This window comes from Staurois parvus, unplaced genomic scaffold (assembly GCF_062004578.1).
Source record: "Staurois parvus isolate SC_StPar_1 unplaced genomic scaffold, SC_StPar_1.0 ptg000177l, whole genome shotgun sequence".
Classification (NCBI taxonomy): domain Eukaryota; kingdom Metazoa; phylum Chordata; class Amphibia; order Anura; family Ranidae; genus Staurois; species Staurois parvus.
Window position 1 is genome coordinate 3564670 of NW_028317973.1, and position 14281 is coordinate 3578950.

A 14281-nucleotide genomic window follows, 5' to 3' on the forward strand; every position below is an offset into this window, starting at 1 on the left:
GAAAATGTCTAAAACAACATTTTATTAGATCCAATCTTAAAAACAAAAAAAGAATACACTGTACAAGGTAATATTAAAAAATGGCAATGGTTTGGCTGTATTCACCAAAAAGAGAAAATCCCAACACGTTTCAATTCATAAGGTTTATATTCTGAATCTTCTTCAGGGAGAAAACAGTAGAATACAGCAAAAGGGTTCTGTACAATAGTAAAATGTTGATGATAGCATCATATAAATATATTTATTTCCAACGAGACAAACATTGTTCATATTCAACTTACATCGCCATATATTATGTCAAAGATAGAAGGTTTTTACTGGTTAACTCCCGGCATCACATAGGCAAGAGGATCCTCCAGTGATCCAGCTAGGTAAATGTAAACTAACAAAAATAAAATTATGGCAATCGTGATTAGAATCTGGATAGTGTATCTAATTGCCATATATGGTATATAAAGGGAAGCGAAACCTATATCCAATTACGTAGTGGAAACCAATAAAAGGCTGTGGTGGACTGTAAGTGCCTTGGCACCCAAGCTTAAACAGAGTATATTCAAATTGATTATCTAGGGAAACAAACAAAAACATAAAGACCCCATACTGAATGCTAGACTTTACAAGCAAAAATTATAGCATATGGTATTGGGTAACGCCATATTAAAGAGCAATACCTGAATTTAATGCAGGTAAAAGGACCCCAGTTAGATGTATAATGTGTGGCAGTTCTTGCAATTGTTCCTCTATCAGAAATCACAATATAGGGCCTCCAGTGTATATCAAAACACAACCCCTAAGATATAAACAGTTATATATATGTATATATACTTAATATAACCACTTAACATAATCACTCTCACAGAGTACATGGATACAGAATGCAAGAACTGCAATTTTGGGCTCTAGAAAGGCTGCATTTCAATAACAGGGGAGGGGACCTGAACAAAACTGTTATAAAAAGAAATGAAGTGTATTCACATTTTGAAAGCCAATATACATCTGAGGTTTAATGGAAAAAAAAAATCAGTTTTAAACCGTTTTTGGAGGGTTTCACCTCTGACCAGAAGTGACGTTTCAACACGGCACATGAGCTGGAAGTGACGTCATAATGGCTCAGAGGTCGGCGGTGGACATCTTTAGTGATGGGAGAGCTCTCCCATGTGCTGGGTGCTATTTGACTTACTGATTGAAAACTGCTGTGCTTTGGTTGTGTTTTCTATTCAAGCTTAATGATATATAGGATGTCCAGACTCACTCTATGGTTTGGAGTGGACGTTTTGGCTGTGGTGTACAGAGGCTCTAATATTCTGGCACAAGACTTTACGATGTGATAGCACTGCTTGGTATTATCCGTTTGGCAATCTTCTCCTCCCTCTCTGTGAGAGTGGTTATCTTAAGTATATACAGCTGTTTATATCTTAGGGGCTGTGCTTTAATATACACTGGAGGCCACTTGTTGGTTTCCCTAGATAATCAGTTTGAATATACTCTGTTTAAGCTTGGGTACCCAGGTACTTTCAGTCCAGCAGAGGCTTTTATTGGTTTCCACAACGTAATTGGATGCAGGTTTCTCTTCCCTTTATATACCATACATGGTAATTAAATACACTATCCAGATTCTAATTAGAATTTCCATAATGTTATTTTTATTAGTTCATATTTACCTAACTGGATCACTAGAGGGTCCTCTTGCCTATGTGATGGTGGGAATTAACCAGTAAAAATAATCTATCTTTGACATAATATATGGTGATGTACGTTGAATATGAACAATGTTTGTCTCTTTGGAAATACATATATTTATATGATGCTATCACCAACATTTTACTATTTTATAGAACCCTTTTGCTGTATTCTACTGTTTTTCCCCTAAAGAAGATTCAGGATATAAACTTTATGAATTGAAAGACGTTGGAGTTTTCTCTTTTTGGTAAATACAGCCAAACCATCGCCATTTTTGTATATTACCTTGTACAGTGTATTTTTTTTGTTTTGTTTTTAAGATTGGATCTAATAAAATGTTGTTTTAGACATTTTCTTTGTTGTAAGACTTTGGTGCTTGGAAAGTCCATGTTTTCAAAAATGTATGTTTACTATTATTCTGTTTAATTTATGTTCCATTTCTCTGATCTGACAGATTGTCATGTGGCACTGGTCTCATGTCTTAAGGCAGATTGGAGGTATTCAATTGGTTTCTCTTTTTTAGCAGAAAAACCAGTGACATTAGTCAGACAGAGATAACAATCTGTCATGTGATCATTCTATTTTTGCCATATCATCAGCATGAAAACAGCCAAAAGCACTGACTTCTGGGTTTCCCTGAGCCAAGCTACAAGCTCAACAACAAAACTTGCACACAAAAAATGTGAGGAGCCTGGGCCTTGCCTTGTTACCCAATCTTACAACCAAAGTACAGTCCATATGCCTTCTTCCAGCCATGGTGCATTTTGAGACTGAAGCGTGTAGTTGTCACAAATATAGCCAAACGTATCACAGCTGTTCTGACATTGGCGAGACATTTCTGCTGTCAACAATCATCATATCACAAGTCTATAACTGGCTTACTTTGTAATGTCAATTACATGTACACAGATAATGCTATGACTTGAAACAATTGCATCAAAATACATGGAAAGGATATAAAATAAATAAGTAGCATTTGTGCATGCAAGCTGATTTTATAGCCCTTCCAGACAGCATCCATTCAGCCTAAGCTTGCCTAGGCTTGCCCAAACATTACCAGTTCCACAAAGGTTATTCAGTATGCCCTGACTGCATGCCTGGACATGCATGAGCTACACAAAGCATCTGATAGCTCAAGCAGAAAGTAACCTTAAAAGCGGAGTTCCAACTGAAAAAAATAAATCAATAAAAGTCAGCAGCTACAAAAACTGTAGCTGCTGACCTTTAAAATACAGACACTTACCTGTCCCTTGGTCCAGCGATGTCCTCACCACCGCTGGTTTCACCGGCCGTCTTCTCTTCCTGGTGCCGGCATCTTTAGTGTGGGCACCCGGCTGTGACAACTTGCGGCTTCACAGGCGGGTGCCCACTGCACATGCGTGAGAAGCGCTGCACTTTGTGAATGGCCCTGTAGTTTTCTTGCACCTGTCATGTGTCCAAGAAGACTACAGGGGGGGGGGAAGGGGGGAGGACAACTTCCACTTCCGATCGCAGCGGAAGTTGGGGCGGGTACCTGTCAAATTCAGGCCCCCTCTCCCCAAAGGTGCCAATCCTTAATGGGGAGCGGGGGACATGTGCTTAAAACGGAACTTCCCCTTTTGGGTGGAGCTCCGCTTTAAAGCGTTACTAAACCCAGGACCCTGCATTCACTATATCCACCATCCCCTCCCTCCTAGATTGTAAGCTCAAAAGAGCAGGGCCCTCGATCCCCTCATATTTTGCATTGTATTGTATTGTTATTGTTCTGTCCCCCATTGTAATGTACAGCGCTGAGCGAACTATTGGCGCTTTATAAATACTGTATAATAATAATGATAATAATATCTGGTCTCCCAGAGTACACAAAACATGGAAATACAATTATTTTACTAAATATAAACTGCTTTTCTCATCAGCAGTATATAGCAGTCTTGTGACTTCCATCAGTGACCGGCTGAGCACTGGTTAAAGCTTGTAGGAGGAGCTTTCATTCTGCTCTGACTGTCCTATGAGGCTGTATAACCACTGACCCTCTATCTGAACAGCGTTGATTGGCCCTGTGCTGAGCACATGCACCCTCCCAAAAACTCTCTAGCAATACACACTGAGCAAGTGCAAAGTGACTCCTAGAACTCTGTACTACCAGCATACGGATTGGGGACAATAGAAGGGGAGGATCGGAGAACACAGGATCAAACAGCTTTTTACACAATGTGAAGTATTATTCCCTTAGGCTCCATAGTGAGTATAACAAGCATGCTTTACTGCATATACAGACTGATTTTACTGTTGTGGGTTTAGTAGCACTTTAAATATGCATAAGAGGACATTGCAAAACCGGATGATTTCTGTAAAGCAGTTCAAGATAGAGTAAATAACAGGTTATTTTTGTAGCCAAAAAATCTATAAGATACACCCAAAAGTGTACGCAAAGTCACACCTTTGTTGTCCACTGTGTTTCTTAGTTTATGCCAAACATTTTTGCTCATACCAACCAAATATGTGCATGCAGAAAACAAGTACATCAGATCTGCAGCAAGTTCAAAATGTCATCTGAGAACAATGTAGTATGAGAAAAAAAAAACACAACTTCGTCTTTGCAGCATTCTCTATCTATAATTGTTTGGTGAGACCTAAAATTTTCTCAATTTACTCTTTTGTCCTGTTTCCTTTTTTTGAAAGTCTTTACTTTCCTGTGTTGTTCATTTTTTAAAATTATCTGGATGGCCTGCACACATCACACATGGACTCCATAACTGAGGAGTCAAATGGTTGATGGAAGTACCTTATAGCAGACGTCATAAAGTTCAGCAAACCCACTGTGCCACCAGTGCCCACAGCTGACTAAAAGGCAGGACAGATGTTAGAGCAGTGCAAGTCCTCGGACAGATGGTCAGAGCAAACAGTGGGCAGTAGTGGAGTTAGCTAGCTGATGGAACTGATCCTAAAAAGAGTCTAGTTCCAGAAATCTAAATGGAGCAATGACTGAAAACAGCAGAGGTTACAGGGCAATGATCAGAAGAAGCACAGTCAAGCTAAGCACAAACAGTCAGACAGAAATCAGAAATACTTCAGAGCATTAGTAGAGACTATAACCTGCTTATTAAGCGCAGATTTAGGGCTCATGTACATGGGGCATTTGGAAAACTCTTCTGAACGATAGAAACTGACTGCTAGAAAATGTAGGTTAAAAAACGTCAGTTTAGCCTCGTTTGCATATAGCGTTTATGCACGTTTGCGTTTAGAAATGTTTTTAAAAGATAACCTCAGGAGACCTTCCCAAATGCCCAGAATGCAATAAAAAATTAAATATTTCACACATTTTGAGAGGAATTGAGAGAGCAGAAGCAGAGAGAGCAGTATGTGTTGAGATGACCTGTCTTTTCTGGTTCTATTCACTATGGATCCCATCATGAGCATAATGCAGCGCGTTCTACCATTTTTTCCTTCATGTGAAACCTGGAACTGACTGCACTGGTGTACTAGGTCCAGTTGAGTACCAGGAAAATGCTTTGCATGCATTTCTGATGATGAAAAAAGGCTCTGAACAGCATCTGGACATGGAACAGTTAAACACTTCTAAACGCAAATGCCTATAAATGCGGTAAACCGAGTTTACATGCATTTACAAGCAATTGGCGTAAAATCTACTCCTGAATGCAAGTTTGGTGCGTTAAAAAAAACGACTGTAAACTGAACTGCCTGTAAATGACTATGTGTACATGGACACATAGGAAAACATTAGGGAGAGTTCAGGGGCTGCTGAGAAAAACACAGAAAAGCTCCTGAACTTGAGTTTATCAGCTACAGTGTACATGAGCCCTAAATGTCAAGCAGTCTATTTAGGGGCTTTCCTGATTAGATCAGGTGTATGCTGCAAAGACCTGAGCTGCATTGCTTAGGAATGACCGTTAGATAACTAATACCTCAAATGCTTTGTAAACAGTCCTTGATAGAATGGATAAAACAAAAAGTAATATAAGAGAGATGAGAACTCTGCTCCAGGCTTCCTCTAGTGCTGGCTATTTTTACAAAAAAAAACTATTAATTTGGTTATACTAGGTGAACTTGATTTTAAGGTTCCCAAATGAAGTAGCTTAAAAAAAATGTTAAGCAAGCGTGTTTCAAATTGTTTAAGCTCCCGAGAAGAGTCCTATTATGTTAGCACATTGCCTGTGTAGCAAGACTTGTGGGTTTTGCTGAATTGCTAAGGACTAAAAATGCATTATATGTAAAGGAGAACATTATACAAGTAGAATTGTCACAAGGCCCTTATAGACTATATTTATCTAATGCCAAAAGAGAAATCTTTATTCTTCTTTATTCAGCATCATGATGCTAACCCACCACCTGCTGTCTATGTGCAGAACAGAGTCCACTCTTGGCATCTGAACAGTAAATGCCTAATGCTGGGTTGCCAATACTTGCATGTGCAGGTGTGGGACTTACATAATCCACAGTCTGGCCTATAAATTCAGAACTAATGTGCTTACTGTTGTTGTAACACGGTCCTGGGTGGTGGAATAGGAAGTAGATGGCAGTGGAGGAGGGGTGAACAAGAGCAAAAGATACGGAAATATTATGTGCATACTTATACTTTTTCAAAATGGTTTGTGTTAATTTCCTCACTTACATGGTCAAATTCCTCTTTAAAATATATCCTTTAAGCATTAGAGGGGCTATAGTGCCAGAACTTACAGATTCTTTCATATATCTTTCCTATAAAACAGCATGAGGGCAGTGTAGATAAGGATTTGAGATCCGTTCAAAGAAACATGCATTGAAAATAATATGGAAGCTACCATTGCTGCCTTGTACTAAAAATATTGACAGTCCAGTTGCCATTGGCTTCAACATTTACCCATAAAAAGCATACAGATCAGAGTGAAGTCAAAGCTACTAACTTGAATTGTTCCAGGTCAGTAGAGATGAGCTCAAATGTGTTTGGTTCCTAGTCCAAACCAACCAGAGTGATCCCACCAGGAAACTGTCACTGTCCTTGATCAATCATAAGCAGCAGAGGCATTCCCTACCCTGCAAATGCATGTATACATGCCCCTTGAGGCGGGGAATGCTTGGCCACTTATGATTGGCACAGTGCAGATGACAGTGGGATAGCTCAGGTTGGTTCAGACTAGGATCTGAGCTCATCTCTACAGGTCAATGAATCAGAATGTATTGAAGCCATTGGATTAGCGTGACTGCCATGTTTCAAATTTTTTTTTCAGAGGGGCAGGTGGAACAATGGCAGCCTGTATACGTCCTTGGTACATGTTTTCTATAAGGCCAGTTTAAGGTCAATTCATGTTTTGTGCCAATTCCTCCAAATCCTTTAAACTGAATGCAAGGTACGCACAAAAAATGCATGGCCAACACATCTCAAACATCTGTGTACGTTGGTTACACCATAGCATCAACTATTAAATAATGAATACGGAATGTAATACCTGGCTGGAGCCAGAAACTAATTTATTAAAAGAAAAAGTAAACACATACCTCAGCAATGCGCACTGTGTATGGCTGTCCATGGAAGGTGGGGGCGTTGTCATTGACATCACCAACTTGTATGTTCGCTTTCATTTTTGTGACCTGAGGATTAAAAAGACAAGTGCTTCAACCACAATCTGCCATATGCTGTTTATCTGGTATCGGAACACATTGTACTACTTAAATTCCCTGCATTAATGTAAAAATGTCTCCCCCCCCTTCTTTTATACTCACCTTAGTCTTCTTATCTTGATCCAGCACTGTGCCTGTCTGCAATGGCTCTCTCTTCTCACAGAGGTAGCAGTGGGAGCCATTGACTCCTGCTGCTGTTAATAAAATCCTGTGGAGAGAGAGCGGAGAGCGGGGGGGGGGGGGGTTAGGGGGTTTGCTGAACTACTCTGAGTGTCAATAGATGCACACAGCCCTGCTTGGAATTGAGCCCATAGATGTGCCCCCCCCATAGCAAGAGGCTTGATATGGCAGCACATAAAAAAGAGGAGGAGCCAGGAGCACCCGCAGGGGACCCCAGAAGAGGAGGTTCAGAGTTTCTATGTAAAAAAATCACAGCAGAGGTACAGTAAGTATACCATGTTGGAAATGCTTTAAGTGTATATCTACAGTCCAAACTTTTTTTTACATATTTTAAATATAATAGGGAATAGTTAAAGTATAGGCATAACCAAATTCCTTTTTTTAGTTTAGGATACAATAGAGAAGGAGGTTAAACCTCCCATCAATATATTTTTTGCTCTGTATACTATTGGAGAAATTTCTCTTCCATTCCTGACCAAGAGATGCACCAGAAAATTAGAGTAATTTCTCCTTCTTTTCCATTTGAAAAGTTTCCCCTTACCTTTTGCTCTAAAATTTTGGATTTCCCCTCACTATTTTTCAACTGAGAGCTGAGGAAATGCAAATAGAGACTTCAGTTTCAGAAATGATGATAACTACCACCCCCTTCCAGGCTTCACTACTGATAAACGGGTTCATTTAGATAAGGAATAAAACCTTCAGTGTTAGTGGAAAGATTTAGTATCTTGTCCAGCCCACCGAGTGTCAGGCACCAGGAATACAAAAGCCTCTACTCCCCATGCCACCCTCTGCTTCCATGGCCACAGTGCAGTTAAAGGTTCTATGCACACAAGGTGTTTTGAGAACGCTGGTAACGTTAGCTGTGTAAAGTCACGTTAAAAACTTAGGTTTTTAGCTGTTTTTAGCATTTTTGCATTAGCGTTTAGTGGCGATTTGCCACGTTTAGCGGTGTTTTTCCGTGTTTGCGAAAAATTACGGTTTGTGCCGTTTTACCGCGTTTTGCCACATTTTTCAGCGTTGCAGCATTTTTACAGCTAAAAAATCTCCTCTAGAAACCATTAGTCCTGGGGTTTTTTCCAGCCAAAAAATGTTGATTATAGTCTGTGTGCATGGACAGGATAAAATGCTGGGGAGTTTACTGGCTGTAGAAAAAAAAAACGTCAAAAGTCAAAAACAGCCACTGTAAAAACGTCCAGTGTGCATGAGGACTAAAAGTTGCTAGCCATATCTAAGCAGTGGGGTCCCCAGCAAAGCTCCCAGCTGTAGGAAAAGTTAAACAGAGTGATAAATCTACACTTGGGAGAAAATTAATAGACAAATAACAGCTGCTAGCACTATGCTGATACCTGGCACAATAAGAGTTAATATACTAACAGGTGCAGCGCTCTATCAATTAAGAAGTGACAAGAAATATATGCTCAGTTCCTTATATCATCAGGATCTCATCAACAACACTGTGTAAAACATTAACCAGCAATCACGTTGTGACTAATGTGTAAAACAATCAATATACATAGACTCAATACTGTAACAATATAAGTGCAAAAAAATGTGATGATATACATTCGCAATATATGGAAAACAACAGAAAATTTAATGAGAGTGAAAAGATGTGTTCATATGGAGGTATATAACCCCAGAGCAGAGTAAAAGGGAGAAAAATAAAGTCCCACAGGCAGTGTTAAAAAGATGAACTTCTCAGGCCATCACCAACAAATGCTTAAAAGGTCTCCCAGGTGTCTATGATAACACACAAGGCTTACCAGATTGTGTGACCCTCATAGGAAGTCAAATGTGTATAGTGAGAATCAGGGGCGGACTGACAACTCATGGGGCCCCCGGGCAATAGGGGATCATGGGGCCCCTGTGTCCTTGCTCAAACTCAAAAAAGCCTATGAAAAAGGTACCAGGGGCATCTCATGGGGCCCGCTACTGACCCCGGGCCCTCGAGCAGTGCCCGAGTTTCCAAATGGTCAGTCTGCCCCTGGTGAGAATTCACCTAAGGAATAGACACTCTTCCAACTTTCCCTCTTCCACTGGAATTTACCTAGTTAACTATCATCACATGCATTCACAGCCCTCAGGGAACCACTAATCCACTGGGAATACAGCAGGACCAATGTGCATATAACAGAAAAGATGCTGCACATAGTGGAAAAACACTCATAATCAGAAATGTATTAAAAACTTACAAATGCCAAGAAGTAACACAGCAGGTCTCTGAACATAGTAGTATGGGATTCCAGCAACAAAAGATGGCCACAGTTCCCTTGCACAAGCGCGGTAGCATGTGCCCGGCTCAGCCCTACCAGTTTTGTGACAGATGACATCTTCAGGGGCACGACTGCACAAGAGGATCATGTTCAATGGATCAAAAAGGTGTCAAACAACAAACTTTAGACCTATGCAAGGGCAATAAAGATCACTAGGAAGTACTTAACCAGGCATATCCCTTGCTCAAGAGTGTATAGATATAAATAGCCCCACCAAGTGTTTATAAGTTAGAAGGCAGTCACAAAGGAAAAAAGATGCTCATTATCATCATCTTGTGGCAGAGTAATAGAATGCAAGTTAATAGTATAAAAAATTAATTAAACCAAACTGTAAATAGACAGTTTGCATCAATCCTTCTTAGTCTAAATGGCTTAGACTCCACATGGAGTCAATACAAAGAAAAAGATATACAAAATGCATAAAAATTACAAAAAAATAACAGTAAAATAGGATAAAAAAAAAAACCTAAATTCTGCGTAGAGTGACAAACAAATTACCATGAAGGTAGTAATGACAAGAAACAGCAAGGATTTTCAGATAAGGCAACAAAGGGACTTATTTAAAAAGTTAGTTATTACTGATAGAGCAATTAATGTCTCATTCTATATTTAGACCAAGGGGAGCATATGTCTTCAGCTGGTATATCCACTTAGTTTCAGCTCCAGATATATCCCTCCTAGCATTACTACCCCTCCAGTTGGGGACATATTTCTCAAAAGCAATGAAGGTAGTACCCTCCAAATTCATATTATGTTGTTTTATGGCATCAAAATTGGAGTGCTGCACTTGTAGGCAGAGTTACCCTGTTGTCCAGCCCTGGTCACTTGAGCAGGAGGTGATCGCAGTGTCCTTCAGATGCTGCCGATCATCAATGTGTGTCGCATTAATTCAGCCCATTGATAATGAATGAGCTATCAATGCACCAAAAATAGTTCATGCACAAGTTCTGGCAGTGCACCACGTTTGCCTGTTTCTTTATATATCTGTTGTCTATATTTTAGGTTCTATTGACCTGGAAGCCCTCTGTATTAACCAGGTTGACCACCACTGAGTTAAGAATTAGGCTCGTTTACATTTGTGCGTCAATACCCTGTGTTTAAGAGGCATTTATACAGCATTTTAAAGCCTTAAAACCACCCTTTGATGCCTGCCATGAATATTCAAATGGGCATCACATACTGCAGTACCCACAGGAGTGGTAGTGTTGTGCTGTGTTATGTTAAAAATTAAGCAGTATGTCTTACAAATTCTTTAAACAACCCACATTCCAAATTTAGGAACACATGTTTTTTTTAATTTGATAGAATGTACAATACATGCACAAATTAATTTAAATGATTGCTAGCTGCCTAAAGTTGTTGACAATTGGGTACCTTTGTCAGTGTGCAAAACAGAGCTGCAAGCCTATTTTACATAACATTCCCATTGATTACTGAACAGTCTTTCCTCTCTTCCTGCCCATATGTTCATGCCAGTTGCCACCCCCCTCCTATTTCCCCATCACCCTCTGCCCTCCTTCTTCATTCCTACTTTGCTCTGCACTCAACCCTTCTCCATTATTGACAACTAGATACAGGTTGTCTTAGACTTCAGCTCAGACCCCCTCTCTGCCTTCCTAACTACCCACCACTTTCCATTGCAACCGCAGATTAATCGGTATGTCCCTGTAGGTACAACAATACAATTGTCACACTGAAAGTAAACTCCAGTTATTTTAGGTAAGGGCTGATGGACCTCAACTGTTTATAACTAATACTTTTCAACTGTATTCTTGAAGTTCAAGTCTACCTCTATTCATCCTTTATGATTTTTCCTACACTTTTTTGTATACTTCTATATTGTGCTCTTTTGTTTGGACATGTAATGCTGATCAACCTTTGGGGTGCCTAAGCTATTTTTGCCTAAGGGATTTTTGATTTGTTTTTAAAAACCCAAAATAAAGGATGCAAAAAAAAAATAAGTGGCATGTCGATTTCATGAGGCATCAATGCTTGTCGCCCCCATTGATTTCAATAGTAACGTGATTTAACTGCATCTATATCCTTTATGGAGTGTTAGTGAAGTATTTGTAAAGTGCTACCTGGGTGCTGGGGGAGAGGCAGTGGAAGTTCTTGTATCCCAGAATGCACCGGAAAACATTAGAGAACAAGGAAAAGCAGCTCCAGCCACTTCTTGTTTGTACAGAGCAGCTAGCCAGTCAGCAATACTGACAGAGCCCGTCAGGAGAAAAGGCATTGAGCATAATTTCCAGTTGCAAAGCTTTTCTGTGTCAGCAAGTTTCGGTGCCTGGAAGTGACTAAGACAATCTTTCCACAATCATCTTGAGCTAGACCAAACCAAATGTCAAAGAAATCAAAACATATAAATCCATCCTGCAGAGGATTCACAAAAATTTCTGCTATAACAATACTGCCTAAACCAGCAATGGGCAAACTACGGCCCGGCGGACCTTTTAATCCGGCCCGCGGAGAACGTGAGGGGAGTTAGGCTCCTCTCACAGTCCGCCCTGAAGACCGGTGTAGCATGAAAATCTGTCTCCTATGAGGATCTGTCCCCCCTCGACGTATCTGCGCATGTGCCAGAGATCGCCGATCGGCTGCTAATGCCTGAAACTGGCACATGCGCAGATACGTCGAGGGGGACAGATCCTCATAGGAGACAGATTTTCATGCTACACCGGAACGGCGCGGGAACACGGCGAGAGGAACGCGCGGAGCAAAGGTAAGTGAATTGACACAGGGGGGACTTGGGGACTTAATATGGGGAATGAATTACTATAGGGGGAATGAATTACTATAGGGGGGATGAATTACTATATGGGGGATGAATTACTATGGGGGATGAATTACTATAGGGGGGATGAATTACTATGGGGGATGAATTACTATGGGGAATGAATTACTATATGGGGGATGAATTACTATATGGGGGATGAATTACTATATGGGGGATGAATTACTATATGGGGGATGAATTACTATGGGGGATGAATTACTATATGGGGGATTAATTACTATGGGGGATGAATTACTATATGGGGGATGAATTACTATATGGGGGATGAATTACTATGGGGGATGAATTACTATAGGGGGGATGAATTACTATATGGGAGATGAATTACTATATGGGGGATGAATTACTATGGGGGATGAATTACTATATGGGGGATGAATTACTATGGGGGATTAATTACTATATGGGGGATGAATTACTATGGGGGATGAATTACTATATGGGGGATGAATTACTATATGGGGGATTAATGACTATGCTTACTATGGGGGAATATTACTATACTTACTATGGATGACACATACACATCATTCATCTACTCTTGGTCTGGCCCCCGGGTCCAATATATGAACCCATTGCGGCCCTCAAGTCAAAAAGTTTGCCCACCCCTGGCCTAAACACACCTCAAAGCAGATCATTTTCTCTACATCAATTCCCCTTTGAGCACTTCTCACTAGAATAACTACACTTTTATGGGCGTATAACAAGCATTCTTGAAGCTTTTTTCAGTGCTTCAAAAAACAAAACAAAAACATGTCAAAAACACACCATAAATGCAGTAATTGCATTAATGAGTGTTTCTTTGTTCTTAATAATCAATACATGTGTGAGGTTAGAGAAAGGAATATTGTTAAGTGATAAGTGTTTTGTTGGGCAGAGTGAAATTCATATTTCATGTTTAAATGCCTCCAAGAGTTCTGTTTTTAAAATATCAAAAACCAATGTACCATCCTAAAACCTGCTTAAAAATGACATACAGTATGAATATGTTAAAATGACATGCTAATCACTAATTGATTGATTTAAATTGATCACATTGCTGGCATAAACTGATTAGTACATTGACAGCATTAGATTCCATTTCACTATATTTGGCTAAAGAAAATTGATTTGTTAAACAGGAAAAAACTGTCCACACTTCAGGCATTACCCAGATCACATTACCATATGTATTTAAAGTAAAGGACAGCTGAAAAAAAGTTCTAAGAAGGACATTTCCTGCACAACCTTTCGTTTAATTGGTGATCTGTCTCCAGTGTGTTCCTGCAGAGACCACTGTGAACAAATCACCATGAATCATTCTTTTCTCTACCTTTACGATCACATCTTTCCTTAACTTGTCCTGCTTTACCAATTATACATTTTTAAGTCATCAAATGATAAAGTCATACATACCCCTTCGGAGTCACTGACAGTAAATTCAACTGTGAATTCTGATTTAGACTGCAATGAAAAGAGGCAAAATTTGATTAGAAATAGTGTTTATCTTGCAACACCAGTAATTTGATTTTTAGCTAAAAGCACAATTACATGCAAAATACTCTTAGGAGAGGGAACATGGGGAATTCAGTATAATTACAGATGGGACTCCAAAATATGGCATTGTGAGCTTATCATGTACAACCAGAACAATGACTGTTTCACGTCATAAGTGTGTTCTTTTATTGTACCAATACATGAATTCATATACATGAACAATGAGACCAGCAGCACACAAAAAGCCTAATATGTTATTGCTGCCTTTTTAGAAAAA

At 39.7% G+C, this 14281-nt stretch overlaps 1 protein-coding gene across 3 annotated transcripts in view; it reads right to left on the reverse strand.

Moving 5' to 3' along the window:
* Positions 1–14281, reverse strand: part of CDH23 (cadherin related 23) — a 1300862-nt gene that overhangs the window by 909161 nt on the left and 377420 nt on the right. For all 3 annotated transcript variants that reach the window (XM_089677099.1, XM_089677097.1, XM_089677098.1), the window contains exons 5-6: positions 13924–13971; positions 7156–7248 (exon numbers count right to left, since the gene is read on the reverse strand). In XM_089677099.1, coding sequence (XP_089533225.1) covers positions 7156–7248; positions 13924–13971 — 141 coding nt within the window. The remainder of the gene's footprint in view (positions 1–7155; positions 7249–13923; positions 13972–14281) is intronic.